The 27012-nt window shown below is 40.7% G+C and overlaps 1 protein-coding gene and 1 non-coding gene across 4 annotated transcripts in view; one reads left to right on the top strand and one right to left on the bottom strand.

Moving 5' to 3' along the window:
* Positions 1-27012, top strand: part of fgf11a (fibroblast growth factor 11a) — a 66610-nt gene that overhangs the window by 30169 nt on the left and 9429 nt on the right. For all 3 annotated transcript variants that reach the window (XM_057027910.1, XM_057027909.1, XM_057027911.1), the window contains 2 exons: positions 3379-3489; positions 15668-15771. In XM_057027910.1, the coding sequence (XP_056883890.1) occupies positions 3379-3489; positions 15668-15771 (215 nt within the window). The remainder of the gene's footprint in view (positions 1-3378; positions 3490-15667; positions 15772-27012) is intronic.
* Positions 20004-20077, bottom strand: trnan-guu (transfer RNA asparagine (anticodon GUU)). Its single transcript has one exon. It is a non-coding gene; the product is annotated as a tRNA-Asn (tRNA).

Here is a 27012-nt window from a genome sequence, read left to right as displayed (position 1 = left end):
CCTCACATTTAGTCTGGTTTCTATAGAAAATTAAAACTGAGCACTCTGCATGTGAATAGAAGGTTGAAACTGGCGTGTTTGTGTGGTCCGGGCCCCAGCAGCACGTGTCCTTGCCGATGGGCAAGTGTTTTGGATCACGACGTCATTACCAAACAGGGATGAGCAGAGGTGGAGTCGTTTTAAAGGTCAAGCATCCGCTTCCGCCGCCCAGCGCCACGGTGGATAAGTCGAGCAGCACATGGTCCGCTGTGCGGTCCGCGGCTTAATTTGGGATTAACACTTGGGATATTACAGATTACTACACTCCACGGTTGACCTTGACCTTGTCTGGTCAGCCAGCGATGGGGATGGATGAGCCGTTCTCTTCCAGTAGTTACAGCAGCTCAGTCTCGCTGGTGGCGGCCAATGGCGGGCCTGCAAACATGTTGTGTCACACGGTCGGGATGAAAGCGAGGATTACATGCCAACATGTCTTTGACTTATTCAAGTCATTGAGGCTTAATGGAACCGTAATGAGCTCCAACATCCTGATGCCCACAGCAAAAACTGCAGTTTAGATTAGCATGTATGTTCAGTATGTACTGAACAGTCTGAACTGTATAGTTAAATCCATAATATATGATACTGTTGGCCATATGATGTTAACATCGATATGTCCTGCGTATAGCTAGCTTTGTGCTGCAATACGGAATTGATACCCACTCCCAAATTTGTTGTTTGCGCTTCCTCTGCCATGCTCTGATGTCATCACACCATCAATAATGTCATTCTATAAAAGAATATATGCATTCTGAGCGGTCATGGCGTGCAAATGCAATTCCATGAAGAACAAATTGTGTCGAGGTGGCGGGGAAATTGAAATGTACTTTTGGTGAATCCTTTTCCACCAAGAGGCCCCTCCCACTGCAGCACACCTGCTGTCCACCTGCGCATCCTTTCGATGATGCCGTCCCGTCGTTTGGTGACCTTTCTGCCAATTCAGACCTATTTGCCTGCCTTTTTAAGTCTCACACAATGTTTTGCACACATGTTCGTGCTAACACTCAAACAACACACGGTTGAGGTTGTGACAACATGATATAAATTGTTCTATAAATTGATCTCTCTGTTTTTAGTGGATGTGGCTCTTGCAGGAACTCTCCCGTCTGGCTTCTTCCCTCTTACTATTCCCATATTTAATACCGTTAAATTGCTAATTTACATTAGGCACCATTTACTCCGGGTAGTTTTGATGCTAACTGCCTTCTTTTGACAATGTTCCACGAGAGGAGTATCAAATCACGCCAATTTAATTGTAACTCCACTTTTTTAATGTATATACTGTATTATATATTTGACTTTTTTTGGGAAGGACACAGTATAAAACATCAAGTCCTCTTTTTGCACTTTGAACTCAAAACAGAAACTTTTCTGACTCTTTCAGAATTTGCTTTTCCGTCCCTCTCCAAATCCCTCTGGCTGTGGTATTTCAGTGGCTGTTTGCTCGCTGTTGCTGCAATGTCAAAAACACAGCTTCTGGGATTATTGGTGAATAGTGAACAGCTAACAAAAGCAACTGCCCCTAGAGACCGGGCATGCCCAAACCCAACTCAAATTACTCTCTACGAGTGAGCGAGAAAGTCAAGCTCAAATAATGCATTTATTTCAATTATTAGCACTATTAATTGAACGTCCCTGCCATCATCTGTGACTTGGGTCACTCACATTATGACAGAGCAGCACAAAAAATACTCCAGGCCGCGCTGCTATGTGCTGAAAATTGAAAACCCTTGCAGCACATACTCGGAGAATTGGATTCCTCATAATTAATTTCACGAGTGAAACTTTGGGAAGAGAAACGGTTTGCAGTGCACTTACTCCCCCCTGCACATCCCTGCTGTCACCCGAGGGCCAAACGCCAGCTACCCCCTCCAGCTACTCCTCTGTCTTCATCCATATTTGATGGGCCTCATTAAAACTTAACTGTGGAAACACTTCAGCATTCTGACATCCCTTCTGATCCGCTATCTAGTCTCCCTTAGCACTTGGGGCCCCCCAGGTCTTGCATGTCTGGAAGTGAGAACGTCAACACAAACCCAACATTAGTGGAACGCCTGGGCACATGTCCAGTTGGTTTTCAATGACCAGTTGGTCCGATTAATCCATATTCTGTCGTTAATGGCTGGAAATCTGTATTTGAGCATGAATAGAGGATAGGGCCCATTAAGCTGGGAGCACGATGGTGAAGCTTTTTGCGGGGGGTCATTTTTGCCACATTATGCTAATTGCACAGAGCTTTGTGGCCTCTTTTGCTAACAGCATCGTTGCAAAAAAAATTTAGATTAATATTTCTCCTAAAAAAATTCCAACATTCTTGATTTTGACTTTCAGCGCAACGTATGGAAATATTGAACAAAAAATAAATGTATTGTATTCCCACCAACAAATCAATGTTTTTGTGGCTCTTGTCACACAAATTTGTATCCTTTTCCCCTCTTTTTCAATGGGAAAATGTTTCAATTTACACTCGTCCTTTGTTTTCAAAGACCAGCTGTCCTGCAGACCCCTGATAGAACACCTGAGCTGGGTTTTGCTTCCCTTTTTTTCAAGGTGTGTTTTGTGATGGAAATGTGATGCCTTTGGCTCAGTGCTGAAATAAGCCCTCTTTTGTGTCAAGGATCAGAACTTTTTTGTTGTTGTTAAATATGAAACTTTTGCATCATGACATCATACCTTTGCCACCATAAGCAAAGAAATGACTCAATGGTAAATAGCTCTAAAGATGTCTGGGCTTATTTACATGTTGATATGCGCAGAAAAGTGCGGCAGTGATCAAATGTTATTCAAGTTACTGTGATTGCAAGACCCCACATGGAGTAATTGACTGGGGTGTGACGTGGTTAATAATGACAATTAAACAAAACAGTAATTTACATGCAGTGATTAGCACAAGCTAGCTATAAAACCCAGCCTTTTTTTTAGACTAATTGAGTAATAAACATAACTGCACGTATTAGCTTGAAGAAGCATCAGCAAAAGTGCTGTTGGTGGTTAGCCAGCCTTTTCCTTTTTATTCATGTTCATTGATCATTTTTGATGATGACTGATGCCTTGACACTGGCCAGGATGTAAACACTTACAGTACATACTGACTGTATCGCATTGCCCCACTTGAACATTCAGCATCCTTGAAAAATGCATCAGTTTTTGCAGACCCCAAGGTGCCATAAATCTTAAGGGCCGACCCACACACACCTGAAGCACACGCTGTTTGACTATTTCACAGAGTAAATATTAAGATCCGCTGGCTGTTTAGTCGAGTCTGCACGGTGATAACAGTGTGTTTATATGTGTGCTCTCAGATGCTAACGTGTGTTTAATCCTGTGTTTGCGCCGCAGAGCCGCAGCTGAAGGGCATCGTCACGCGACTTTACTGCAGACACGGCTTCTACCTCCAGATGCTGCCGGATGGCACCATGGAAGGCACAAAGGACGAAAGCAGCTCCTTCTGTAAGTGAACAAAAAGAGACGCGGGGAAGCAGAAGAGCACTTTAATCATCATGTTTATTCTGTAGCTACGCCAGTGCAGGAGCCACTGGGGGTTCCCTCTCCTTTGATGCCAATGTACATTTAAAAAAGGACTTCTTGATGGAATTATTCATAGAACTGCATGCTTTAAAGGTACATGAATGTGCAATGACATTGCCGTATTTTTTTCTTCTTTTTATTCGCAAGGCAAACTACAAAGCCACAGGATGCTAGCAAAAGAAAGATACTTTTATGTCAGTTTTATGTCAGATTTATTTCAGTCTTGTGCAACTCCATATGTTAAAATTCATCACAACATATGCAAAGAAACAAACATGGCAAGCAGCACCATAAAGTTGACAAAGGGTCACTTCTGGAATTAAGAGATGATGAAATTCATATGAAATGACATGAAAACCTTTCAAGACCAGACCAAACAGCAATAATCTGATTGTGAGAATTTGAGTTAACGCACCTAGATTTACCTCCAATATTACATGTCTTTGTTCTCGTATACTTAGATATACTTGATAATCTGATTTTTTTTTCTTTTTTGCATGCATGTGTTTTAAAAAAATGCTAATGATAATATGTGCGTGCATGTTCGTAAAGAAATCAAGTAAATGGACTGATACATGCCTATCAAGGTTTCTTGATTACCCCATTTTTAAAGTGCATAATCTTAGCTGAAAAGTTACTGTGCATAAAATAGGATCAATATTAATGCCATTAAGTGTTCTGAGCAAAGCAAAAGTCCTGGAAAAAGTCATAAATTGAGAAAATTGTGAAATCTTGTTAGCAAGATCTCAAAACCAATGCTAGCAACTGAGTAGACTCACCTTCACCTCATGAGCAACAGCACACACATCCAGAGTGAATTTTAAACCTTCTCATGTCGTGTCTTAAATATTCAGCACCTGACAGTTCAGGCTGACAGGTAAGACTTGGGAAAAAAACGCTCAAATTGTGCACTTTTTATTTGTTTATTTATGCATTTATGCAGGAATTGTTAGGTGATCGACATCTGTGTAGCCGAGCATCAATCAGCGCCTCAATCACCCGGCTGGCTGCACAGAAAACTGGAGTTCAGAAATAGCTTCATAGGCATGTACTGTAACAGGTTAGGCAGATAGTTAAATACCTCCTAGTTAGAAAGGCATGTTTTGTAAGATAAAGTCAAACACCAAGGATCATAGACCACTTACTGCAGCAGATCTAACTGTTTGTGAGCTGCCATCCTAATAACCACCATGGCTATTGACATGTTGTTTAACATTTCCCCCCCAAAAAATTTAAACCCATGTGCAAGCAACATTTGACGACAATGAGAACAGACACCCTCATTTTTACCAGCTCGACTCTGGCCGACATGCAGTGTAAACAGCAGACCGAGCTGTGTTAATCAGATTTTTCGTAATCTGATTATTGATAACGCATATCAAAATGACCTCATGATGAATTACAACTCCAGAAATCTGATAATGATTGGATGTTCACGGTCATGTGACATGTGCTCCTTCCTGATTTGCAGCAATTCTAAGCAACCACTCAAGAGAATCTGCCTCTCAACTGCAGTGATGACAATTAATTGATGAGTTGAAGAATAAAGAATAGTAAGAAAAAATCTAAAACTCTTTTACAGATCCTTTATTTTTTCCTTTTTACTGTTTCATGAGTGACGATGACTGTTGATGTCATTATTAATGAGAGGTAACTTATAATAAGGTGCCCAACATCCCAGCCATAACAGTGGCTGCGGAAACACACGAGACTCAGCACGATATGGAGAGATTAAACTGGTTTCCATGCAAGACAATGTAAAATGTGAAAAGCCAATACACCCCCATGACGACCTTGGTTTTTGTTCAACCCCACTCTTCTGTTTGGTGAATAAAATAATCATTGGTGAATTTTATTGTTTCCTTATGTGAGTTCTGTTGATGCTTTTTCCCTTTAATCAGGACAGTAAATATGCATCCGACTGCAGCGTACACCAAGGGGGGGGGGGGTTAAATCAGCAGCAAATGGTGTGAATAATTAAAGCAGCAGATGTGTGAGTGACCCCATCAGCACAGATTGTGATGCATTTCTTAAATTCTAAATACAAATGAAAAAGGAAACTTTTCTCTCTTGTATTATCAAGGTCTTGATTTAACCCTCTCACCGCCTCTTCCCATGATATCATAAACCTGTATCCAGCATGTTTCATGTAGGTGTCTGTTGTCCTCTTCTCCTCCTCTACCCAGCCAGCCATCAGCAGTAGGGTCCATACATTATGAGCCTGGTCTGGCTCAAGGTTTATTCCTGTTAAAAGGGTTGGTGGGTGAGGTCGGACTCTGGGCTGTGTAAAGATAAACGTGATGGTAACGGATGCTACATAGATAAAGATTAATCAAAATGAATGATGCTATACACCCTGACTAGTTTGACCAGTTTAGACTTCTGCATTGCCAGTTTTCTTATTGTCATTTTTTATCCTCTGAATGGAGAAAATGAAGGACCCGCCTCTCAATTTTTGAGGGCAGAGATGAAATATGAGGGGACAGGTGTTGAGGGAGATAGAGGAAATATAACTGAAAGTGGGACTGACCAAAATACTTAAAGAAATGAGGCAAAAGAGACATGAGAATGAAAAAGAGGGAAAAAAATCTGGGTGAAAGGAAAGAGAAGGTGTATTGGCAGAAGACCGGAGGGAGTAAAGCGGGAGGCATAACCTGTGAGGATGATGGGGCATCTGGCAGACAGCGACGGCTCCTCCATCACTGCCTCCCACCCCCCGCAGGTAGAGTCCAGGAGGGGGGACACACTGCTCTTCCAGGCTGTGATGTAATCAAGCAGGAAGAGGGTAAAGATTAGAAGGAGCGGAGGGGCAGATGAGATTTATTGTCTATTCACGGCAGAGGAAAGTGGTTTTTATTTACCGGACTGTTGTTTTTGCACGTTTCCATGAAATTAATTTATTCCTATTGGTCAACATTTCATTTTTTAATATTACACTAGTAGATATGGAATTTTATTTGGAATTATATTCACTTAGATTTTAAGGTTTTCCCCCTTGGATGAACATGGATATAACAGATATCAGCAATATATTAATGCATTAAATTATGTCAAACCAAAAACGTGTCCCTGTATTATTTGGTTAACCCGAGTTAACTTGGGGGTTGTACAGAACCCAAACACAGTTTTGATCGGAATAATTTGTTTGAATTGAATCGAATTGGCCTTCTGTTCTTATTGTGTTAGGCCCACTAAAATTTTAATTTAAAAGTGTGTGTAAACATGTTAGCAGCATGAAACAACCACGCTAACACATGCAGATAAAGCAGCAGAAAGTCGATCTACTCTGGCCTGTACACAGAAAGGCACAGGATGTTCTGGAGTTGCTAACTTGCTAGTGCGGTATGGACGATTGTGATGTGTGCCATCATAGGTCAACTGAAACTGGCCCAACCCAGAAATCAGCATGACTGTGACAAAGAAAATGGTGCCATTTAATGGCTTAGTTAAGCTACACGTGTGTTTCACACGTAGCTTGACAATGGCTACAGTAACTACAAGAAAGCATGTTTTCGACAGGGTGGACTGTCAAAATAAATGTGCTGGGCAATGCTGATACTGCTGGCGCTTTGTTTAACATGTTATTATAAGTTTACCTTACGAGAACTATTTATTGATAGAGGGTACCTTTATATATTTTAATGCATTGTACCGATAGTGTCTTACAGGACAAAGGTTGCTGACCCCTAACTTTGGAACCTATAGAGTAATGGAAGGACAGTTTCTTTTTGGTGTTTAGTATTACATTTGCAGCAGTGAAATATTTGAAGATTAATATCTTTTTGATCAAGTATGACCAGCTGGTGGTCGTGGTAGGAACACAAGTAGGACAGTGACAGATGTTTGGAGGGTATGGAAATGATCTCACAGGAGGTGAAACAACAAAGAAAGAGAATGATAATGGCAGCTTCACTCTCTTTCTGAATTCTGATTTTGGAAGGGATGAGACAAGACAGACAGCTTGGCAGACAAAGACGAAGTAGAGATGAAAGTGATTGACTCTTACTGTGTACTTTGCAAAGCCATAAGGAAGCAGCCTGATTCCCTGATCCACTGTAATTACCATCTCCTGCTGTTGGAGGCAAATTCTGCTTATCTCTGGAAGGAGTCTGCTCAACTCTCTGTTCAGCTTTCCTCCCTGCTCGATAAGACCAAACGGATTCAAAGAACAGAGCAGGAAAAAAAACCCTGAAAACTTTGTCCCTGCTCGAGAGTCCCAGCAAAACAAGAACATTGAAAAGTGGCAGACTCCAAAAAAGTAAGATTACTTAAATGTGCTTGAGAGGGAAGAAAAGAGAAGTTTGACAGAAGGAAAAGGGGTATTAAAAAATGATTTGTGATAGTGTTGAATTATTTTTATATGTGCACTACATTGTGGTGCTGAACTTTAGCTCATTTAAAACAACTTTTGTGGATCATTAATCTGAAATTTTAATGTGCCTGAGAGTCAGAGTTGAGGATTTAGCTTTAAGCAATCATATTTGGTAATTTCTGCTCAAAAGAGGCCGTCCTGCCCTCAGTGAGACAGCAGAAACACAAGAATTCTCCAATCACGGCTATTCAGGCTACATGGCCGATAAAAAGATAATGACATATGACGTCACTTAAAGTTCTGATAAGATTTGAAAGAGGAAGAAAGGAACAATTCTAATATCCTCCTGTGATGATCTAGGTGTTTCGATTTTGAATTTCCAAGAATTTCAAACAGTGCTTTATAAAGGGTTATTAAACAATTCCTATTTCCACCTATATGTTATATTATCCAGGTATAAATCAGAAATGTTACACTAAGAGCGTCACTTAGCTCATACTTTACTAATGAAATAAAATTGAGCTACCTCCCTATTAAACAGAGTGAAAACCAAACAAGTAGCATTGAAAGTTTTGAAAATGTTTTAAATGTAAAAGTCTCATGGAAAAAAAGGCCTATGACCCATCATTTTAATTCCAGCTGACAGCAAGGACATTGTGCTTAATGGATCACATTAAATAAATACAATATTTAATCATTCTCTGTGTACTCAAGTAGGAGGATTTTTATTATTATTATAGTTGGTGTGAGTGGCATGGGCAGCCATCTAGGACTGAACCTCCCAATTCATCTGCTCCAGTTGATCAGTTTAATATATGTTCACTCTGAATTGCAGTCGATCCAGTTTTGTGAGCTACCAGCAATATTTGGCGAGCTGAGCAGGAGATATAGGGAACAGTTGCAATAGAGGGGCTGGGCTAATCTGGGCACCAAATAGGCCAGAGCTGAATTTTCCTCCTGTAATGTGTGTAAAGGTGACTTTTCAAATGTCACATGACATCTTTGCTTTTACTCATGTGTGAGTTTTTTGACTTTGATGGAGCCGTTTAGGATTTACACCGTTTAGAATAGAAAGTGAGACATGAGGGAGTTGAGAATAAAAAAGAGAAATAGGGAAACATAAAAAACCCCAATGAGATCAGAAGAGGGTTGTTAATTCATGACAATGAGGGAAGAGAATAAGGGAAGAAGACAGATAGATTGACAGAAAGAAGGATAAAGACAGTAATAGTCTCTTGGAGGGTGTAAAGAAAGCCTGGGGCCAGAGGCAAACGTTAAATAATAATAAGGGAGTTGTCCTGTCATCGGAGTCATCGATCACCAAAGGGAATCAGGTACACTGCTACAAGTTATTTAATCTGTTATTGACTGCCCACGGTTCATTTTTTAAAACGCAAGTGACAAAGCATGAATAGGAAGAGATGCAGATTCTCGGGCTGCCAATTCAAATCAACTTGGCGGGGCCTCACTTTCCAGACTGCACAGTTTAGATCAGGAGGATCTTGACATAGTGTTTTCCTTTACATTATTTAGCCTCAAATTAAGTCACTCCAGGGAAACATCAGGCTGTGTACACAAGGAACATTGTCATTATTATTGTTATAAGTTTCAATATTGCCATGACTTCAAAAATCAAGATGCTTAGATAGCTTTTAGATTTATAGACCATACTAAAATTAACTTTCTGGAACTTTTATTACCAGGAATTTATTTACTTAGTAAAAAAAAATTACCTTAGGTAATCTTTGGGGTCTGTGGTTCCGCCACACCACAAAATCCTGGAAAATCCTGGCTTGGAGAGTGGTAAGAGTATCTTCCTTGAGTTTCATAGACGTGATGGTTATGAATTTCTTCCTCAATCTGCTGAAGAGCCTGAACCAAGTCATTGAAAAGACAAACTAATGATGCTAATGGAGTGCCTTGGACCACAGATTTAATGGGAAATTAAAATCCTAGATCCACACTAGCCATTTCTTGGTAAGGGTAATTTTTGTTGAAATGTGCCAAAGTTTTTCCAAACACCTGGTAGGTGAGAAAAGTCCCTACATTAGAAAGTAGGCTATGGAGAATTAATTTATCGTATTCCGCCAGGATTGTCAGCATCCAGGGCAGTTTTTTTAAGCACTGGAAAGGTCAAAATTATTCATACACAGTGACAATGATACTCATTGATCAGACTATCGGCTGCATACTTTTATTCTGTCATCTGTCTGTTAACAGCTAAGGCTGTTATGATTTACATTCCACATTTGATTGTGGTTGTAAACGTTATCACTGAATTAAAATAGGCAAAAATGTTATTATTACTTTTTGACAATCATGGTGACGGCATGTGTGGTGTCATATTACAGCTGATGTTAGCTTTGCCTTGCACTTAATGGTGCTAATCGTGTATCTCATATTGTGCAGTGGTGTGCATCTATTAGGCAATTTGCACAGTGGTGAGCTGCAGCAATCACCAATAGCGGAAAAACAGGATCCCCTTCTCAAATGTGGGGTCGATGCACAGTGTGTGTTCTGAGTAAAGCGAGGAATAACCCTGAGGAATAATGTTTTCCTTGCGTATTTTCTCAAAAATGGCAGAATGAGTAATTCTATATATACCGTGCGTGTCAGTGTGAATCTTGCGAGATACTTTATATTTAAGCTGATGTTACAAAGATGTCGAAATTGACCAGATTTGGCCTTTGAGCAAGGCACACTTTAGTCATCTACTTTGTTCAGAACAATATCTAAAAAATATGTTCACCTCAACTTGAGCCTTTACCACATTATCTCTGGTTAAAGTGTTGGATATTGGTGTTTTCTAATGTGGGGCAAAATCAAAGTTGCAAAGATAGTCAATAAATCTGTCTGATAGGCAGATATCGCCAGCAAAAAAAGAAAAAAGACATCAAAAACAACAAAAAAAGATCAGTCAGTGTGTTTCAGCAGGAAATATTAGAGTTTATGATATCTTCACATTGCTTTCATCTACTAAAGAAGGAACAAAACAAATGTCCAGTAAGTTCAACTCTGAGTGACTTCTGAGGGACGACAGTAATCCCCTTTGTATTCCAGTAGAGACCAACGGCGCTGCAGAGCGGCGGCGCGGCGTTCGGTCCTGTAGATGCCCTCTGCAGCTTAGCTCTGCGTCCTGCCATTGCCTCCCCCTCCCCTGCCTGCCTCAGCTTGCCTCCACTTTCTCCTTGTTTATTTATTGTGTTGAAGATCTCAACCCCCCAAATTGACTTGTGGGATTGATTTGGCCCAACTCCTCCTCCCCTCCCCCTCCGTCTTCCTATGCCCTCCCTCTGTCTTTTCCTCAGAAGACTTTTGATTAATCCACTGCCCTCCTCTGTGAGTTGCAGAGGGGAAAAAAGTCAGTGTTACTGAGAAGGGCAGAAAAAGAGGAAAAGAGGAGAGAGGAGAGTGGGGGTAAAAAGCTGAATCAGAAGAAAGGGATGGGATGCCTCTATTATCCAGACATGAGGTTATGCGGTCCATTTGATAAGAGCGAGGCATTTTTTGATTGCAGATGAAAAAGAAGGCAAACTTTTTCCTGAGAGAGGAAATAGATATGGATGCAGAGTGAGAGACTCAGGCAAAAGATTATGGAAATGTAGGTGGAAATGTTCACTGGAGGCAAATTTAGACACTTAGGAAGAGAAAAGAGAAATGTATCATGTTTATCTACAAATTAACAACAAAATGGGGTTTATGTTCCCTGAACTAGATGAAATCTTATTCAGACATTCCACAGTTTTTACATCAAATGCCCACCATGGCAGCACAGAGGTGCAGTGGTTAGTAATGTGTCCTCACAGCAAGATGGTTTGGGCTTTGAATCTCCTGGGTAGCAAGAGGCTTTGTTGTATAGTGTTCAAGTTCTTGCAGGGGTTTTCTCCATTTTCTTCAGCTTCCATGGCCCATCGACATGAATTTGAGAGATAAGCAACTCTAAAATTGATCTTATGTGTGAGTGTGGATTGTTGTTTGGCATCTTTATTCTTAAGATGGAATGAGGTGGCGACTCATGCAGAATGTATCTTACTTCTTAACAAAAGGTAGCTGGAATAGGGTTCAGCGCCCTAAACCGTGAAACAATAGAGCTATAGATCAAGTGGCTTGTCCAGAGTTGTTAAGTCCCCACCATCAAGCCATTACATTGACAGTGGTTACATTTGACCTCTATAAGGGTAATCTCACTGTCCAACGTGTGAATGGACACAGGACCCGCTATTGAAGATTCACTTGGTGGACAGAACGATCCAGGGAGTTTAATGGGTAAGGTAAGCGTAAGGTAAACAAAGGAATCCATTGATACTAAACTGATCAGCTATCTGACCTGACTGTGCATTTACTCCATGGTAGGTCAAGACAGTGATCCTCAAAGTGATCTTCAACCATCATGATGCCACTGATAATTGTGGGTCACATGTTAGCTAAGACTCAGTGACTCTGAAAAACAACGGCGGGTGACGATGGACATTCTGGGTGGACTAACTTTAGACAAGTGAAAAAGCTTTTTAGGTGAGAGGTGAACCATCTTTTTACACCCCATATCAAGTTTGAGGAAAGTACACAATACTTTCAATGAATTATTGAATTATCCAAACATGGATGGCATTAGAATTCATTCACAAATCTAGCTATTAAGTAACATACAGTATGATACTATAATTACCGGTAGGTAACATTCTCAATTCCAAGAAACTATATTTGTGCCCTATGACGATTTTACTACTACTACTAGGTTCCAGTATGTGGATCGAACACATAATCTGTCTTTGTTATGTGTTATTAGCATCACATTCATGATGTCTTGTACCAATGCTTGGAAAATATTGTTTTTAGACAGGCAGTTAGGCTATATTGCTATTGTGAGACTGGCACAGAGCATGTTGTCACTTTTCTGTTTGTGGAAAAGCAAGCTGCAACACTGGAATGACACAAAATTGCCCATTATTGCACTGACAGTAATAGTGTGAAAAAAGTTGGGTTTTTGATAGTAGTAGTTGTGGCATTGATGTGCAATGAGAGCTCAATTTTCACTTAGTCATGTAATCTCAATACAACTTTCTGACAGTATATTAAACTTGTACATTTTTTTCATTGGACATCCATTCTACAAGGTTTTATCCTAAAGGAAAATCTCTGAATCTCCCAGCAAAAGAAAAAGAAAATGGTCTCCTTGCAAATAGAGTCATTTCTCAAGCTGAGCACCTCAAAAAAGCACCGCTATAATACCTCCCGCATCGAATATAATGCCCGGCATATTATTAGCTGATAAAGTAGAGTTCCATTACAGCTTGGGTTAAGGGGACGAACTGAATGTGAAACTACCATACAAACTATTCCCCTGAAGTATGACTCTTACTCCAGGGGGCATAGATTGAACACATATGAGAAATGTCCCTCTTTATTTTGCATTTTATTTTTGAACCCAGTGCACATGTGGTGGTCTATCCGTTGTGCAGAAGGTAATGCGATGTCATTGCAAGAGACTGAAAAACAGGTAAGGGAGGACACAGGGAAGAAGAGAAAGAGTGTGTGTGTGTGTGAGAGTGTGTGTGTGCGTGTGTGTGTGTCCTGCTCTATTTGTCATCCTGGCCGTGGTCTTTGGTGACACCGTGCTCATTTGCCAAACTGACTCTTTGAGATGCAGGAATCGATCCAGCAAACAGAAGCAAGGGGTCTAGAGCTTTCATTACATTTTGACTTTTAGCATGACATCTGTCCTGATTTATTGGTCACCCTCGGCTTGAGACTTGACCGTGGACCTAATTCTGATTTCATGTGAGATTGGGCAGCCTGAAAAGTTTTGGGCCAAAAGCCAAACTATGTAACATTTAGTCGATGTGTGCACTAGCTTTACTCAACCGGCAGAAAATGAGCGTTAAATAGAGATTAATATTTATGAAAGAAGAATATTTTTTGGATGGTAAGTGTAATAACTTCCATCCATTATTCTGCCACAAGCCTTGACTTTAATTCAATCTGTTTAATAGCACCCAATGACCGTATGTATCTTCAACATCTCCCTGATATTACACTTTTCTCAATACACAAAATCCATCATCATCCAAAAAAATAGGTACTTTATTAACATTTCCACCTAGGCTCATGGAATAGAAGCTAGTTGTCCTCTTGCATTGAAGATCCATGTAGTTATCTCATGTTGTCTGTTAAAAATGTTAAATTAGACTAAAACGTCTGAATTTTAGAAGAGATCCATTTATATTGACCTTTTGCAAACGATGGTCAGGCTAGCATTGATAAGACATGACTGTAAAATGGGAAAATAACCTTATACCTCAAAATCATGATTGAAAGAGTGAAAGAAAGGATTGAAAAAACTAAGGTAAAAAATGTAAAAGTAAAAAAGAAAACGTAAGATATGGTGCCTTTGAAATATAATTTTTTAGGATGCTAAAAGCAAATGCAAGTTAAATTGCTACTTTGATAAAAACAAAAAGCAAAAAAAGAAATGTTTGCAGAATTAGCCAGATTTCCTAAAATTTAAGTTTAAGATATTTCGGTATTAAGATATTTCTGAATTGAATTACATTTATTGTTATCTAAATTCCTGAATATTTGCGGTGCCTTTACGTTTACCATGTTTCTAGTGCTGCACAAACCTGTGAGGCTGACGCTTTGCTAAGACAGGACTTATAGAAACACATTTTAAAGAGGGGGGATTGGGGACGTCAAACCACAATCGTGTCATTGCAAAGAGTCAGCTGGCAGAAGGGCAGCAGAGCGTAGTGAACAATAACTTTTGACAGACACAGAGGCACTGAACATGATCTCGTGAGAGTGACGCAGCTGCAGCAGGAGAAATCAAGATTGAAATTACAAATTGAAGCGACCAAAATGGTCCACCTGAGCTCATTCTCTCTGAATAGTGTCACTTTCCCCTAATTTTTTCTTTTAGTTACACAGTCCTTTATAAAAATCTGATCTTATTTTCAGTCTAATATTGGCCACGGCAAGAAGTGAACCATAACTGTGCAACTAAAGACACAATTTTAGCAGTAACCTGTTAAATAAATACGATTTTTTTTTTAGATATGATGTATTTGGCTTGTGTTAATTCCAATCCAAAGAGTCCAGGGACCTAGCAATGATGAGTTGCCATGGCGAGCATGCACACTCTGACCAATTTCATCACGCTGCATCCATGCAAGTGCTCTGAGGAAGACCCCGCATGGAAATTCCAAGCATGTAGAGTCGAGCAGCAAGTGCAGGAGTGCATTTTGCATGTGTGACACTGATTACAGTGCAGATGCCTGTAAAGTAACGTGCGCGCTACACTCGGCCTTGCAGAGGTCAGATTAAATGTTGGCTTGTGCTGTGCAAAATTCAATATTCCACGCCAGGGAAACGAGACGCGTAAGGAAGTGTTGTTTTTCGTATCAGGACAGAGGGAAATGAATTCAGGAGACTTTGCAATTTACTGCCTCTGCTGAGCCTTTCTCCATATCTCCCCCCTCCCGTGCTCTCTCTCTCTCTCAGACAGGAATTCTCCATCCTGTCACTCCTGTTATTTTTTTTCCCAGCGACCTCTGCTGTAGTGGCATCCGGGCTCCATTCCCCCTCCCGAAATCCCCGCTAATCCTCCCCTGCCTCTTCCTCTTCTTTTCCAGACACATCACATCCTCACCTTTGACAGATATGCTCTGCAGAGCACACGGGGTGGTGGGGGTGGGGGAGTAGGGTGGATGTGGATGAGAAAGCCCTGGGAGTTTCAGAACAAGAACAACAATAACTTTCTTTTTCTTCTTTTTTGTGTCTTTTATTTTGCAGTGCAGTTCAACTTGATTCCTGTGGGGCTCCGGATCGTTGCCATCCAGAGCACCAAGACGGGGCTGTACGTCGCCATGAACAGCGAGGGCTACCTCTACACATCGGTACGGCCGTCGCATGCCCTGTACATCTGCAGTCATGCTGGGAAGCTTTTAAAAACCATGCAAAGTCCTTACTCAAGTTCTGGGTAAAAATATTGCCCCTACTCTCTGGCTTTTTGTACTAGTTTATTAAACACGGCGTAAAGGCCGCGCATGACAGCAAAACATGCATTTTTAATGGTGCTTAAGTATGTCTGCAGCATTATGGACTCTTAATTGTTTCACCTTTAAAGGTAAAAGAATTGAATCAAATCTGAGCTGTTGTTCTTGACACTTTGCTTCTACTTTGAACAATCCGACATCACCAGAGCTACTTGTTAACGTCTGCACGCGTCTCCACATCAAACGCTTTCCTGTCGACGATCAGAGCAGAGGCAGCGGTACAGAAGAGACACAGATCTCGGAGCACGATAGAAGCTGAGGCGAGAGGGAGGATCAAGTTGCATTGTAGCGATGACGGCGGAAGCTCTTCTTTGCGGCCTTCTTCCTCGTGGCGTGCAGGCATGGTGTGTGGGATCCTGTTTGAAGTGCATCGGCGTGCTCACTTCAATGCGCTGTCACAGATGGGGCGGGGGGTGGGAGAGAGATACTATCAGGTGGATCAAGGCAGCATAATTCAGCTGAGGTACAATGGGAAAAAAAATCTTCTTTGCTGGAAAAGCAGGATAGAATTTGAGCCTAAAACTGCTGAGACATCCACACGTCTGGACTCCTTCAACAGTCTACAACAGCGGTCATTAACCCGGTCCTATGAGGCCTGCTATCCAGCCAGGTTTCTGTCCTGCCCCTCAGACGGCTGCTTTTATGGAGGAAATTGGTCGGGACTTGCGTTTTCGAGTGCTTGGGAAATGTCATCAGTCACCGCTCTGTTTGAAAATCTATGTATGTATGGAAATACTGCAAAGTATTTGTTCCACCCATTTTATCAAGTATGCATCAGACAAAAATTGTGTGGACTTGGAACAGTCAGGCATCCCACAATGCTTTTCACCCCGACCAGCAACAACAACAGCAATGATGGAAAGTGCAAACTTCAAGTGCGGAGTATTGAGAAACAGCTTGAGAACCCAGGAAAAGCAGGTATTTTCCTGGCAGGAGAGAAAACCTCTGGTGGATTGCAGCTTTGGTTTGATTTACAGTTATTCACAAAGTACTTCACTTGAAAGGCTTGTGCACGGATTATTTTGGGGCAGACTTTTAACCAGTGTCTTCCAATTAAAGATCAGTTTTTATTTTATATTTCCAAAGCCACGGAGCTTCTGTTTTCAGGTTATTTTGACCCAGCTTGTTGCGCTTGTGAAGAAATATAGCAGCATTCAAACCAAACAGGAAAGCATAGCTGTGGAAAAAGATGAAAAATCTCGCATCCTACAGAATACCTGTAACCGAGTCATGCAACAACAGTTGGGATTTGGTGCGTGAATTAATTTGGATATACTTAAAGCACTAATGCACCCATAATAAATATTCATTTGCTTAAATCACAACTAAGTAGCAAAGTCAGCTTTATTGCATCACATGGGATGCAGAAAGCTGACAGTGTGATGCCTAAAACACATCTCAAAAGTTATAACAGAGATTAAGTTTAAACAAAAAAAAAAAAGTTAGCAGCTTGTCTCATGACAGGATAGTGAAAAACTCAGGTTCTTGGAGACCCCCTACTTTAAACCCTCCCAGAAAAATACAGAAACAGTTGTGAACTTTCAGCTTCCCCAAACCACCACAGAGTGTTCCAACCACTCAGGAGGCAGGAACGGGGTTCTGCACCTATTACCTGCTGGTGTGCAACAAGTGGATGAGATGCCACAGCCAACAACAGTGTCAGCAGCAGTTATGCAGGTTGAGGAAGTGGCCAAGCCTCAAAAAAAAAGTAAACGCCCCAAACACACCTCAAACTACAAATAAGTTAAAAGGGGAGGGGCTTATCAACTCTGTTATGTTTGTTTATGATGCAGCCTTAAAATAGGGGTAGAAAAGCTTATCTGATGGTCGTAAAGGGTATCACAATGTCTTCATGCCCAAATTTCTTCTATTGTTATTCAGAAATGGCTCTTGTGGTTAGTTTATTCCAAGAAGTCACTGAAAAAAATAGTAAAAAACAAACCTCTCCTTAATGAGTCCCAGGAAATGGTCCTTGCACAACTCCCAGAGACCTTGAATGCACACACACAAAGTGATATGCAGGATATTTGCACTGGGGCAAGAAGAAAGGTGTCCCATTTTCAGAATGGAACCACAGGAAAATCGAGGGGAGGAAAGGTAACCAGGTTCTGTGAGATGAGAGAGGACAGAGGACAAAAGAGGTGCAGCTCTGATGCAGCAGTGTGCAGATGTGAGTGCCGGAGTGTGAGATGAAGGAGACAAAGAGCAGAAACAGAGGACGAACGCGTGTTTTCAGGTTGTTGCCCTCCAGGTCTGGAGAGAGGTGGCGCACTGCCACGAGAGTGTGTTGCGTAAGCGCTAGAGTGTGCATGGATCTCATCCCCTGAAGACCTATGGAAACTAAAATTTCTGTATTTGTAGGTCATTTTTTTCTTGTTCAACCAGGGAGAGGAGAAAACTGCCACGTTTTAATTAGTTATGCAGCCTTTTGAAGTTACATTGATTAGGGATGGGTTGTCAGATTCTCTGATCAAGGTTACGGGATGATCGGTCCAAGAGAGGCCAGTCAAATTAGCAGAACTTTGACTCCAGTTGGCTGATTGAAGTAAATTGGTTTTAATGGCAAAAGAAAACTGATGTTATTAATAATTCAATTTCAAGAACTGCTTCATTTGATCTCTTTTTTTCCCCAAATGAAAAACTTTTTAGCATTTAGCTAGCAACAAAAAGGGAGGGGAAAAAGTCAGGAAGTCAAAATGGGTGCTTAAAGCAAAAATGAAGACAATCAACCCAAACAAATCACTTGAGATTCAAAGCATTTATATGTTTTGTTTAGAAATACTCATTTTTCTCATGTCTTTGCATCACCTTTGTATTAAATAATGATACAAATCAATATTGTAATTCAATTTAATTGAACTTAAATAACTTTATATAGGGGCCACATAAGAGCCCATGGGGTAGTTCGAAGAGGAAAGAAAGCATCTTGAGTAAAATTGACTTAAGAGAGACAGTTAGAGAGAAGCAGATTAATTAAAACCCTTATTAAAAGGATTTGAGAATGAAGCACCTCCTCTATTTAAATAACAACAATTGAATGTCTTCATTTGTTTTGATTGCTTTAAGGTTTTATTTTAGAATCCACAAAAAGTCTGTGTTGTTGTTGCCCAGGTGGTAGAGTTATACATAATAGTTTGTGAACATTTAGCCTCCCTGGGTGTGGTTGAACAGCCATCCTTTCAGTTCCCTATTGTGCCACATTTGATTAAATGTGACGGGTGTCACACTTCACAAGAAACATGTTACCAATACTCCATCCTTGCTGATATTTGCCATTAAGTTGTCAGGTATTAAAGGCTCATTATGCTTCTGCGTAGCCTATTGGCACCATTACGAAGCTGTTTATGGTTCAGCCGTCTCCTTCGCTTTGCGACTTCCTGAATTTAAATCCAAAATTAGCACAAACATCCAAGAAATATATTTACCACCTGTCACTTTTGATTTAGTTCGAATGACTGGTCAGCAAAAGGCACACAACACATCTCGCACAAAGAAAATATCACGAAAACACAATAAGAAGATATTTCAATCACTGTGTAGCTGAAATTGGCTTACAGGCTAACTTATGATGCAAAAAACAGCCATTAAAGCAAACACCAGTTTGGCATACCTATCATGGCTGCCCTGGTTTGTAGACGACATAACCCCTAGCCCCCCCCCCCCCCAAGCACTGCTGGCACCCTGCTGAGTATGTGCAGTAAACCAACTCCAGTGTACTGGCAGCTGAGTCTGGTCCTGCTCAAGGTTTCTTCCTATTACAGAAGATTTTCCTGACACTTTTGCTTATTTTAGAGGTCATTTTCCAGGTATTGCCAGAGAACCTAGAGACAATCCTGATTGTAACCTACCATGTTTTGTTTATTTTCCTGATTCCTCTTTTGAAATCAAAAAGGTTTCTGTTATTTCACTGGCATTGCTTCAATATCCAAGTCTGTGTTGACTTGGAGTGGATGTAACACTAGTGGTAGAGTGCTCCAACAGTGGTGTTGGAAAAGGCCACATCTTGCTCTCTCTATAAGCAAAGATTAATTGAATTTGGGTGAAAAAGACAAGCATTAGAAGTGTTATCGAGCCGTCCCTGGGTGGGCTTGAACCACCAACCTTTCGGTTAACAGCCGACTGCGCTGACCTATTGCGCCACAGAGACTGGATGTGCCAGTTCCACCACTGTGAGGTGGTGAGCCTCAAGGGCCTAGCGCTGCTCTTCATTGTTAGGGATGCTTTTTAAGCAAAGTTGAATTGAATACCATTTCTTTTAAAAAATAAAAAGGTTTGGGCGAAAAAGGCAAATATATGCATTGAAATGTTTCACTGCCCGTCCCTGAACCACCAAACTTTCAGTTAACAGGCCAACCTATTGAGACTTAAAACGCAGCTTCCTTCAGTGTTCCTTGTCGACAGGTGAGTCACAAGTGCCTCAAGATGATCGTCATTGTTAGAGATGCTATATAAATAAAGTTGATGTTGATCCCTCTTCATTTTAAATAAGGTTTGAGTGAAAAAGGCCGACTTTTGAATTGAAATATCTTTTTGCACCATCAGATCTGCCTCCACATTCCACACCCAACCCGTCCTCCTTTTGTGAATCTGTGCATTGTTGTGCACAAAATCAATACTTAGGGAGCTGGAAGGGTGCACTACATCACAACGTGGACGCCCTTTTGTCATGATGTGAGCCCATTGTTTCCAAGAGGACAAAACACAAAGATAATAGAGGTGCAGCAGTGAAGTGGAGAAGGCACCTACTGGCACCTGAAAATTGGTTTAAAACCACAAGAAAGAATTCCAGCCGATGACACCTGAAGGACAAGGTGGGTTGATTGACAGATTTAACATCTGGCAATTGCAGTTGCCTAATTTGGTGGCAGAAGGTGATCTGTCTTGCTCTTCATGCTGTCTCACCCACCCTCCGTCTGGATGGCTGGTCTCTACTTGCCTCTGTTGTCCATCCATGCGTCACTTTTTGTCACCTAAAATATTCTTTATTCCGCATATATAAACCTGTCTTCCTCTCTGTCCTTGGCTTATTTCCTGCTCTGGCTCACTCTTTCCTCTTCGGGTTAGGGGCCAAAAAGAAGTTTGACCTGTCATTTCGTCCTCACCTTTTGTTTGTCCTGAGAATTACACCTACCATACTGCTATCGATGTTAGCATCCATCAATGACCCCCAAACAATCAACAAGTTTGTGAAATGTGGTACATTACAAGTACATTAGCTTGATTAGCCTCTAAATAGGTGTGAAACAAAAATTGCTAGCCTATTCAGGGTGTACTCCTACTAGCCTAGGCTCCAACCCCACCTTAATCCTTGTACGCCCAAAAGGATCCTCTATAATCCAGGAAATAATCAAAATAGATATGCTTATTAGGCCTAAAAGTTAGTAAATCATTAAAAAGAGTTTTTAAAAAGTAATTAATTCCCCCTCTGATTTTGGAGACCAAAGAAATCAAACTATGAGTTGATTTAAAAATGAGAAAAATGGATATGAATAAATGAAAAAAATGAATATGACATAGGCTCCTATGGGGGGCATTTTGAGCCTGTTCCTGCTCCTGTTTTCTCCCTGTTTTCATTTTAAAAGATGCTCTATAACTAAAGCTGAACTGAATTGAGATATTTAGGCATAGCTTTGATCCTGAATCTATATGGCAGTGATTTTTTTCTTTCTTTTTTTCATATCTACATTATAATACCAGGAAAAGGACCGGGCCACTGGCTGTACAGTGGTCCTGGACCTCTAGGGACTTCTCAAGTGGTCCAGCAGAGGTTAATGGCAAGGGTGAGAGGGACTCCTCACCATGGAGCCATTGTCTGAGGCACCGGGGCCCGCTTATGGGCAACACCCGAAAATTGCTTTCTGATAAAAATAGCGTTCAGTCGCAGACCTGGCCCACTTTTATTAACAGTGTGTTCTGGAAAAGCCTCCCGGGTAGAGAGATGGGACACACACTCACACACACACACACACTCGTACACACACCACTGTGCAAGTCGGCCACCCTCCACCTCCTCCCAACACGCATGTGCAGCCAGGTATAAACAATCTGACAGAGGCAGGCCGACATAATTGGGCCGGACTCTGATATCCAGGATCAGCTCTGGCCAAACTCTGCGCAGCTAACAGGGGGAGAAAGTTTGGCAAAGTAAAACTTTACCCCACCAGATGACATCGTGGATCAACACTGCAAGGTCGAACACACACGGTTCCCGCCCGCAACCTGATACCGAGACTCATCGTTGGGAAAGGAAGGGAGGCGGAAATAAAACCCATTTTCCGCCTCTTTTCACACACGCTTCCAGGAGACTGCCAACATCGTGGAAGCACGCGTATTGATAGCATGTAGGACTGCCCGAGGAGACATTTTTAATGTATAAGATGAAACCATTTTACATATTTAATACAGCATGTTGTCCAGAGACATCTGGAAGGAGTTGTGCTTATGATATACGATTACATGCAAGGACAATTAGGAAAATAATTTATTTTAGCACCTTTCCCCATTTTTATTGCCAAAGTTGAGCAGTTAAGTCACTTTTATAACATCGATGAAAGATGCCAATCATATATAATTGCTAATAATCAACCTTTTCGGAGTAATGGATATTTGAAATTGTGTTTTTATTTATTTATTAACATTAACATTGGTGCAGATATTGCAATATTGCAAGAAGTTACCTTCGAACTCTGGTCTCAGACGTGTCTGTCTGCTATGCTTCTCTTCCCTTTTTTTCAGGAGGAAGAGTATAAGGCTAGTAAAGGCTGAGTAGGATCAGGAGAAGCAGAAGAGGGTGTGAAACAGCTTTCCTTAAAATTCCAAAGCTCCTAGCAAGAGATTTGAGAGAAAAGCTAGCAAAAGTGTCCTGTAAATTATTGTCTTAAGTGGATCTATGATGTCGCACGGTTGCCGCCGTGTCATATATGGGATGGATGGTCTTTGGTGATAGGGAGAGTTACCACATCCATCATCGCGCTGCGTTCCATGAGAGCGAGCAGGTCTTTTCCCCGTGGAGCCAAGTTGAGAGGAAGGAGACTGCTGGCTTGTAAGAATGGGCCCTTTAAGATATTTAGTTCACTGGTTTCTCCTTTTCCTTTTGTGAAGAGTAGGTCACAGCAGTTTTCATAAAGTTTCCTTTAACAGAGAGTCTGAAACGGTGCTGAGCTCTTTCTTTGCAAAACCTGACGCCTGATCTGTTAGCATACATGAAAAGCAGCTGGTTTTAGGTGCAATCAGGACTTTAACTGCCTACTTTTATAAACTTTTAGAACCTCTAGGAGGGGAACATACATGTTAGACATTCAGACCATTATGATTATCAGTGTAGATGCTTTGACTTTTATGGGCATTTGTGTGTTTTTATTTATTTACTTGTTTTTATTAATTTATTTTTGTTGTTTTGTGTAAAGTGAGCTTAAAGTGGTGCTACCATAACTAACAGACTTTATAGTTACTCAGATAGAAATGGAAATTATGTTGTTTGTAGCTGATGTCAGTAAGTTCTATCAACAACAAAGTCCCTTGGTTTTTTTTCTGTTGTTATCAAGGAACAATTCTAGCAGCAAAGGACACCAGCAGCAACACACACCAGCAAGAAAAGACCCCTTTAAATAAAATGTAGCACATGGAAAGCTACATTATTTGTCTTGGCTACTCAAATAAAGAGACTCAGGACATTGGACAGCTCCTTTCCTGCTGCCCGCAGAGATGTCAGCACCATGGAGAGCATCAGTCATGTCGCTGCATAAAAGGAGAGTTTTTAAAGACTATTTTTTATCTCTTTTCCATTTCTCTCTCCTTTTACACCAGAGTCTTCTTCTAGTTGTCATTTCTGTCCAGTGGGGAGATTGGTTGACTGTGCTGATTCAATGTTGATCAGCCTCTTAGCGAGATGAACAAATTGGAACGTAAATCACTAAGACCTTTGCATGACATAGCTTGATACATATTCAGAATTGTTTAATGATTTGATTGGTCTGGTAAATCTGGACGCACATATATATACATACAAACAATGCACACATAAAATATTCACCGTGAAATCGTCTGCACCCTAGCAATCGAATCAAAACATGCATGAATATTGGACATACATGGTAAATAATTTCAAAAATAAATCTGGAGCCCTTTTCACAATGACCATGAGACCGATTCAAAACAAACGTACTGTCAGCATTAGAGGTCAGGAGAAGATAGAAAAACATCAGCATTTATTTGTTAAGACCCAGATGCACCCGCTAAATTTTCTAGTTGAGGAAGAAAATATTGCTTTTCGTGGATTCAGGCAGCCCTACCGATTTTTGTTATTAACACTGCAATTTCACACCTTTTTAATGGGTATAGGGGTATTTTTAAATGAAGTACCACACAGCAGCAAACAAAACACACGCCTGACCGCGAATGACCAGAGAAAAGAACACCATTTTTTTTCCATTTCGCTTAATGAGATGCAACACATTTTATTCTCACACACGTATTTATGCACCCTCCTCTCAGTCGTGTACAAGGCAATGAAATGTCCAAACAAATGTGGTCCTTGGGAAGGAAGGAAACCAAGAATGATGGAGGAAATTGGAGAAGAGGGAGTAGAGAAAGTGCAAAGAAGGAGAGATGAAAAAAAATGCGTTGTGGATTTAGGACCCAGTTATCTCTGGCTGACTTTGGAAAATCCCTAAGTGCACGGCGGCACAGTGAAGGCAGTCAAGGTGAGAGTCAGAGGACATCCCTCCTCCTCCCGGGCCTTCCCTTCATGTGCCCTCTCCAGCTGTTCTCAATGCGTGCCTGTATGTATATGTCTCATAGGAACCAAATTATTTATTGTATTCATTACAAAGTGAGGACATTTCTAGCAATGTAAGAACATATTTGACTGTTCTTCACAACTCCATAGGACTGTTTTAGGGTTAGGACATTTTCCATGTTTAGGGTAGGGAGCTGGGAACGCATTATATCTATTGAAATCCCCACAAAGGGAGCAGGATAAGTATGTGTGTGTGTGTGTGTGGGGGGGGGGTAGATACATGTGCGCAAGTGTTCTTGTTCATCACAGCAAATCTTGATCATTATCTTCTTTTGTGCTGCATCTCATTCACTCGTTTACATGTGACTTCATGTTTTCATAATTCCACCCATGTTTATGGCGTGTTTCCACAGCCCTGATCGGCAGCAGCGCCCGTCGGGGTCTCTGGAAACAAGAGAATTTCAGCTCAGATAAGGATCTGCTTGAACCTCTTAAAAGTTATTTCTCTTTTATGTGGTCAGCAATTTTAACAAGTGGATGAAATATTCAAACAGAAAAACATAAATAACAGAAAACAGAAAAACATAAACATAAAAATCAAGTTAACTTTAGATAATTTTTTTTAAGTATTGCCAGAAATGCTGGGGGAGCCATGTATTGTGCGTAAATTAGTATTAGTATGATAATCACTGCTATCTTTAGACAACTATTTTTCTAAGCCCCTGCGATGCCTCCTCAGCTGTTTGTCCTTAATTAGGGGTTGTTTTTCCTGCTCGTTTGCTCAGATATCCATCAGAATTAATGTCAAATATGCTTGTGTGATGTTAACCTTGTTCTGTGTGCTTTCACTGCTGATATTTATCCTCCGTCTAGAGCTGATTCGGCATAAATACTTTATCTATTGAGGACAAAAACACTCCTCTTTGTCCTAATAGCTAAGGCTTTTCATCATTGTGTTGTAATAAATCAGTGCTTTCAGAGAAATAAATACTTTACTGACTTATTTAGGATTATAATAAGGATACAAAGGCCTTCCTTCTTTATTTATGGCTCTCATATTACATCACAAACTTTTGTCAAAGCAATTGAGGCTACACAGACACTGTGTGTGATATACACTATAAATTTTCTTTAATTTAAAAATTAAGTCTATCATCTGTAATTAAACACTTGATTCTTAGTTAATTGATATTTATGCTAATCAAAATAATTATGAAATGCTATATAAACAGATTTGTGGCCTAAATGTATCAGTCAATGTATAACATAACATTATCTAGTGAAAGTTGCATCACAGACAGATTTAAAAACACTTGACTGGTTGACCCTGACCTGTTCTGAAATAAGACTTCAGATTAGTTTTACCCATGAAACTGAAATTTTGGCTCAATTACGACTCTAGAGACCACAAATAAACATCTGCCACATAAGTTATTACATTTTTGTCTAAATACGATGCTTTTCACATAAAGGGTTATTCCTATGGTTGTAAATTGCTCATGTTGGAGTATAAACACACACACATGCACACACACTTAAACACATACACACACACACAGACGTGCCTGATCAACATTGTGAAATACATTCGTCCTCTGGGATGCATTTGATAAGCGTCTGCCATTTAAAGAGCTGGGATTAACCTGTGGGTGTCTGATTGAAGCTTGTAAGTCCTTTTAAGTTCCTCACACTCGGTTGCATCGCCATGTCACCATATCCAATCAAAGCCTAATCCAGGTTTTTTTCCCCCCTCTGGACTAACGTCTATCGACTTTTCCCAGAGGCGTTCAGATCAATTCTGCCGGCTGAGATCAGAGGAGAGTCTGTTGTTGATGTGTGGGGTCTGAACGACGCATTTAGGTGTTGACGGATGGAAATAGGCGAGCGTGTGTGTGTGTGAAGAGATGTCGAGATACGTCCTCATCTGTCAAGTTGCCGTTCACCAACTCTCCACTGTTTCAAATCCCCCCCCCAGTTTGGTTGCTTCCATCAGCCTTATTCATTGATATGTGTGTGTCTCTGTGTGTCCAAGGGATCCTTCATATTTCTTGTATCAACACTCGTGTTTGGCTAAAATCAGGAACGCACAAGGGAAAGCAGGGTAGGTTCCTGCAGCATCTTCCCTGTGATCCAACTAATAAAATAAAACCCAACACACCAAACTACTTTAAGGCTTGACTGTAAAGATGTGTTTTAAGTCTTCTTTCATAGATCTCCAAGGAGTTGGACTCCATAGTATCTAAAGGTGGTGATTATCATAATTTAGGGGCGTAAGTAACAAAGGTGAGATCCCCAGTATTGTTTGACTGTTGGGATCCTACAATAAATCAGCAGCAGAAAATTAC

This window comes from Takifugu flavidus, chromosome 3, assembly GCF_003711565.1.
Source record: "Takifugu flavidus isolate HTHZ2018 chromosome 3, ASM371156v2, whole genome shotgun sequence".
Classification (NCBI taxonomy): domain Eukaryota; kingdom Metazoa; phylum Chordata; class Actinopteri; order Tetraodontiformes; family Tetraodontidae; genus Takifugu; species Takifugu flavidus.
This window is presented reverse-complemented; position numbering and strand designations above follow the sequence as displayed.